This window comes from Pinus tabuliformis, chromosome 7, assembly GCF_031772625.1.
Source record: "Pinus tabuliformis cultivar Carrire ecotype Pingquan chromosome 7, CPIR1, whole genome shotgun sequence".
Lineage (NCBI taxonomy): Eukaryota > Viridiplantae > Streptophyta > Pinopsida > Pinales > Pinaceae > Pinus > Pinus tabuliformis.
Genome location: NC_142293.1, coordinates 1,596,749,119 through 1,596,755,395, shown reverse-complemented (window position 1 = coordinate 1,596,755,395; position 6,277 = coordinate 1,596,749,119). Strand labels below are relative to the sequence as shown.

Sequence of the window (6,277 nt, the reverse complement as noted above, 5' to 3'; positions counted from 1 at the left end):
CCTTCTCTGTTCAGATCATGGTGTATATGTACAGCATGTATATTCATCCATAAATTCTGTACCAAAAAAGAAAGAACCAAAGATCACTTAACTTTTCCTTCACGCAGGGAGGGACAATAATCTGTAAATGTTCATATCTCCGCGTATGATCAGCAGAGCAGAAACATATAACTATTAAAGGTTCCAGCCTATGAAATATAAGTCTCCGCGCATGTTCAGCAGAGCAGTAGTCAAAAAATAATGAGAGTTCCGGCCTGTGTCGACCGTGAAGTCCATAAGCTATTACTATATAAGCATATTGATGTTATAAAAAACTATAGTGTTTATGACACACCGTGCATATAAGTATCAAAAAAAAGTATTTAAATGATGGTGCCAATCTACTGTGTGTTTCCTCTTTGAGCTCGCAGGTCTATGTATGGCCTGTGATGGTAACGGTAGATGGTCCCATCCATGTTCTCCTCCACTAACCAGTCTTCCTCTTGCCTCTGCGCTGCTTGTTTGGACAATTGGTCTGCCCCTGAGTTGCGCTCCCTGTAAATATGATTACAATCAAATTTTTCATAAGCAGCGATTAGCCTGTGTGATTCCACCAGCAGATGTTGTAAAGAAAATACATTGCAGTTTGATTTTCTATTGATCCAATTACAAACTATTTGAGAATCTCCAAATAATTGTAATTTTGTGCATTGTTTCTGTAGTGCAAAATGAATCAAATTCATGGCTGTGGAGAGCTCAACGAAATTGTTGGTTCCTCTCCCCAAAAACATCTGAAGCTTGTAATAGTGAGATTCCCGGAGGTAGAGCAGAGCGCCCCCACCGCATCCAATGGTTTGGGCTGAGCCATCAAAATAGGCCCAGGGGTAGGATTTGTCAATGAGCTCAGGGGAGATGGTTCGGGGCTGGGCAGGGGGAGGGTCGTCCGGGAGGAGGGCATAATCAGCCATGGTGTGGGCTCTGATGGAGGGCCAGGATGGTATCCGATGATCGAAGATGGAGCGATTGCGCGCCATCCAGATTGACCAGCACATAAGGAGAGGGATGTTCCGAGCCTTGCCCGAGTGGTGTTCAAACCAGTGAATCCAGGCGTCCATGATGTTTTGGCCAACCCATCTGTGGGGGGAGGAGAGATCAGAGGTGATGTGGGACCATTGTTCCATAACCACAGGGCAATGTAAGAAGAGGTGTTCTGTATCTTCGTCACTGTTCTTGCATAGATGGCACCAGAAAGGTCCATGAAAAGATCTTTTCTTCAGGTTTGAGCCCGTAGGTACTTTGTTGAAGAGGATAGCCCACATCAGCATTCGGGTCCTAGGGGCGGCTTTGAGCTGCCAGATGGCCTTCCACCACTGCTGTGGTTGTTCAGGCTGGAATTGGTTCATAAGCTGCAGGTACCCTTCCTTTGGAGTATATGAACCATGTTTTGAATGGGCCCATACCAACTCGTCATACTCCTCAGTAATTCTAATGCGAGCTTGGCTCAGCGCATCAATGTAGTTCTCCCATTCAGTCCTCCACTGTTCCGGAATGTGAAGGGCATCAGCCGATCTCCAAGCTTGTTGGAATAAGTTGGAATTTGTATTATCGGCAATATGTGCAATATGAGTGATGCCCTGTTCCGTCAGATGTTCTCTTAGCTGTGCTGTGATCTGATGGGTATTGCCACATCCGATCCAAGGGTCGATGCCGATACGAACTGAGTTCCCTTGTTGAATCCGCCAGGTTAGGCCGTCCCGGATGAGAGGGAGGGAGGTGATGATCGCCTTCCAGATGTTGGAGTATCTTCCCTGTTCTCTTTGCTCTCTGCGGATCCAGCTGTGAATGCTCTCCGGGGCTATATATTTATCCTCTACCACTCTTTTCCAGAGGCTGTTTGTTGTGAGCAATTGCCAACCTAGTTTTGCAGCCAGGGCTTTAGAGAAGAGATCTAGTCTTTTAATGCCCTAACCTCCCCATTTTTTTGGCCTTGCTATAGTATCCCACTTGACCCAAGCGAAGAGGTTCCCTTGCTTATTTCCTTTCCACAGAAAACTACAGCAGATCCTTTGTAGACGGCTTAGAATACCTCTGGGGATCCAGGCCAGCGACATCCAATACACTGGTGTAGCCTCCAGGACTGCTTTGATGAGTGTGAGTCTTCCAGCCCTGGTGAGATATCTGTTGTACCAAACATTTAGTCTTTTCTCTACCTTGGCTATGAGCCAGGTCCAGTCCGCAATTTTATATCCCCCATGCTTGATCCTGAAGCCCAGGTATTTTAGGCCTGCCTCCATCTGATGAATTTGAAAAGGGAAGCGGTTCTCCATGAAGTTTATCTCATTTGCGGAGCATCCAACAACAGTGAGAGTTGATTTTTGGATGTTGATTACCATGCCTGTGGCTTTCTGGAAGAGATCAAATATGTGTCTTAATGCAGATGTGTCGGCCAGGCTACCATTAAGGAAAATAAGCACATCGTCCACAAACAGCAGATGAGTGAGGGAGCAGTTATCAGTGATTTTGATCCCTTTTATCCTTCCCCTGCTGTGTTCTGATGCTATCAATCGGCTGAGCCCTTCCATGATAATGAGGAAAAGAAGAGGGGATAGGGGGCAACCCTGGCGGAGGCCCCTCTCCGGTGTAAAGGAGGGAGAGGGGGATCCATTGAGGAGGACACTGTATGAGACCTCGGAGATGCAATTCATGATCCATTTAATGTAGATGAAGGGGAAACCCAAGTGAGTGAGGAGCATGCGAATATAGAGGTGATTGACCCTATCAAAGGCTTTGGAGAGGTCAACTTTGAGGATCATACCTTTCAGGCGCTTGATATGCATCGAGTGAAGAAGTTCTTGTGCGGTGCCAATGGCTTCATGAATCTGACGGCGGTGAAGAAAAGCAAATTGTTCAGGGGAGATGTGGGCCGAGAGGATGGGCCGGAGTCTGTTGGCTAGGATCTTGGCCCAGATTTTATAGAGGCAGTTACAGAGCGAGATAGGCCGGAAGTCATCAAAAGAGGAGGGCTTGTCCGATTTAGGGATCAAGGCTAGGAAAGTAGATTTGATGGCTGAAGGAGTGCCAGAGATGCAACATTGTTTAAGTACCTTAAGGAGATCAGACCCTATAAGCTCAAAGAAAGCTAAATAGAATTCAATGGTCCATCCATCAGGGCCCGGGCTCTTGTCCTTCTGAAATCCCCGCATTGTAGCTTCCATTTCCTCCATAGTAATATCTCTAATAAGCTCACCGGCCTCATCATTGTCCACAAATCTAGGGAAGAGCTCAGCTACTCTCATGATTTCTAGCAGGTTTGCTTCCCTTGGGGCTGCATATATATTCCTGAAATGGGAGGAGGCTAGGAAAGCAAGTTCCCTAGATTTGTTGATCCTGTGGCCCTGATCATCTTGCAATTCCCAAATAGTGTTGATCGCTTTCCTTCCATTTGCAAAACGATGAAAAAATTTTGTGTTCTCATCCCCTTCTTTTAGCCAAATGGCCCTGCTCCTAAGCCTCCAACTGGCTTCGCGGTCGCGAAGGATTTGTGATCTCTGACTGATGAGGCCTTCAAATGAGGATTTTTGATCCGGGGAGATGTAAGTGCCCGAAGATAGAGATTCGCATTCAGCAATAGCTTGTTCAGCTAGAGAGATCGTCTGGTCATCTTGGAGTCTCTTTTGATGCGCCCATTTCCTGGAGAGAATCCTGATTTCAGAGAGATTCTTTAAAGTAGGGGATTGGGTCAGCATCGATCAGCAGGGGATGTGATTTCCAGTAATCCGAGATGAGAGTGATGTATTCAGGGTCCCGAAGCCAGGAGGAGTTGAACTTGAACGAGGCCTTGCTGTTCTGAATTCTTGCTCCAATTTCAAAATATATCGGTCTGTGATCCGATATGCCCCCACTTCCCACCCATTGCCTGGATCTGGGGTGATTGCAGTGGAGGGCCTCCTTAATGATAAATCGGTCCAGTCTTCTGGCTAGGCTGTGTTCCCCCACTCTATTATTCTTCCAAGTGTACTGTAGCTTTGCCGATGGGATGTCTATCCAGTGGTGGTCCTCCAGTATGTGCCCAAAGAAGTCTAAGAGCGGATCAATCTGCCCCAGATGACCCCAGGATTCAGCATGTCCCAAGGAGAAATTCAAATCGCCTCCTAGAATTATGTTCTCAGCAAGGAGGAGGGGGGAGTTTATAAGCTTTCTCCAGAATTGCTCCCTATTTGTGCATGGTCCATAAACATTGAGGATACGAAGATCCTCCTCTAGCTCTTTTGAGTAGATATCAGCCCCCAGGTAACCCAAACCACCCCAAATGTTTATCAGCTTTATGGAGGTGTTTTTGAACCCAAAGGCTATTCCCCCCGAACGTCCAGAGACATCCAGGGCAGAGAAAGTCCAGCCTGGCAGCCAAGAGCTGAGAATAGATGAAGCCAGGTCAGCTATACATAAAGTTTCTTGCAGTAAAATAATATCCACCGGATCCGAGAAGATGAGTCTCTTAAGGGCCAGTTTTTTCTCAGGGCTGACCAGCCCTCTGCAGTTGAAGGACATAATTTTCATGGAGGGGAGTGGGGGAGGGTAGCCGGTGCTCTAAGTACCCAGTCGATGGTTTGTTGTTTACCCTGGAGGACATCTACCCCAGCTTGTTCCTTAGCTTTTTTTAATTTGGGGGGGCGGCCTCTACCTTGTTTAGGTGAGAGGAAGTGGGGCTCAACAGGTAGTCCGACAGCACCCAATTCCAGACGTTTGGAAGCCGAGCGAGTGGCATACCTCGGGGATGAGTTAACAGAAGGGGAGGGTGAGGAGGAGGGGTGAGTGGGGAAGGATGGGAGGGAGCAGGGGGATAGCAGCCCCGAAGGTTGGGGAATAGGACAGGTAGGGTAGTACGATCGGGAGGGGGGATGAGGCATGTTGGATACCTTGACCAGGTCAAGGGCTGAGGGGGAGGAAGGGAGGGGTATCTTGAGAGGGTGAAGAGAGGGGAGGGGGTGTGAAACATTCAACAAATGTATATGCGGAGCAGAAACATTTGAGGGGAGAAACGTACCCGATGAGAATACAGCACCTTTGGCCGCCTTTGAGCGCGTCACTGGTGGAGATGGAGGCCAAGCAGGGGTACCTCCTTGCTTCCGTTGTCTGGGGACCATTGGAGCTTCCACCGTATCAGATGTAATGTTGTGCGCTGCCCGTGGTGCCGTCGCCGCCTGAGGATCAGGTAGAACCGTAGTTGCCGGGGCCTCCTGCGAATTGGGGGGGTTCTGCTCCTTTTTTAGTAGCGGGCAGTCTTTATAGAGGTGACCCACCTGATGGCATCTCCTGCAGCGGTATGGGATGCCCTCATAGTCCAATTTTTGTTTCCTGGAGGAATTTTTCCACTGGATGTGAATGTATTCGTGCATGCCGCCTCTGGTGTCGAGATGGACCAGGATCCGGGCATATGCCATCGCCCCCGTCTGAATAAATGTCTTGTCCGACTCCATAAATGTACCCAAAGTGTTTCCAATTCTTCTGAAGATGTCCTCCGACCAGTATTGGGGAGGCAGTCCTGGGAGCTTGACCCAAACCGGTCCAATTCCAGTCTGTTCCGTTTCAGGATCAAATAGAGGCGACCAACGTTTGAGGAGGACCGGTGCCTTCTCGAAATGCCAGAATGAGGAAAGAACCCAACTAGTGTGATCCGCTCTTGCAAATCGCAGAGCAAACCATCCTCTGACAAAAGTCTGGACCGATGGCATCTCCACCAAGTATTTGCCCCAAATCTCCGATGCCCACTGCTTCAGTTTGTCTGCAGAGATTTGACGGCCCCTGATTCGGCCCACCAGAACTCGGTCGGCAAGATCCATAGCGTCTCCCCACTGTATGTCCTCTTCGAGCCTAAGGAAAGCGTCCTCAGACCTCGATTTGTAACAGCGCTGCTTCTTCGAGGGTCGGGCGGACATACGGCTAGGGTGATCAGCAGTCCCAGGGATCGAAATCGGGGGGTCAGGGAGGGGGTTAGAGTTCGAACAGGGTGGGGGAATAACTTCCGGGAGAGGGGGAATGGGATGGTAGCTCCCAGATGAGGCCGGGGGGGGGGGGGGGGGGGGGGGGGGGGGAGGGGTTAGATGCAGCTGGAATAGGGATCTCCTGTGGCCCAGATGGCGGGGGGGGAATGACAGGGGGGTCAGGTAGAGAGGGGGGACCATCAGCCGGCGGGGAGGGTTGGAGACAGGTCGCAAGAAACCCAAGGGTGGCCGGCGAGGGCGCTGAGAACTCAGTCCAGGAGGAGGGTTCGCCAGAGTGCAAAGACGCAGGGATGGAC

At 49.5% G+C, this 6,277-nt stretch overlaps 2 protein-coding genes across 2 annotated transcripts; both read right to left on the bottom strand.

The window, feature by feature from the left end:
- Positions 1-380: 380 nt before the first annotated feature.
- Positions 381-3,275, bottom strand: LOC149254226 (uncharacterized). The gene is made up of 3 exons (XM_089454728.1): positions 3,084-3,275; positions 2,066-2,157; positions 381-1,869 (listed from the first exon to the last, which is right to left on the bottom strand). The coding sequence occupies exons 1-3, from the start codon at positions 3,273-3,275 to the stop codon at positions 381-383; spliced, it is 1,773 nt and encodes a 590-aa protein (XP_089310854.1).
- A 412-nt stretch (positions 3,276-3,687) lies between these two features.
- LOC149254225 (uncharacterized) lies at positions 3,688-5,915 on the bottom strand. Its single transcript, XM_089454727.1, has 2 exons — positions 5,024-5,915; positions 3,688-4,376 (listed from the first exon to the last, which is right to left on the bottom strand). The coding sequence occupies exons 1-2, from the start codon at positions 5,913-5,915 to the stop codon at positions 3,688-3,690; spliced, it is 1,581 nt and encodes a 526-aa protein (XP_089310853.1).
- Positions 5,916-6,277: the final 362 nt, after the last annotated feature.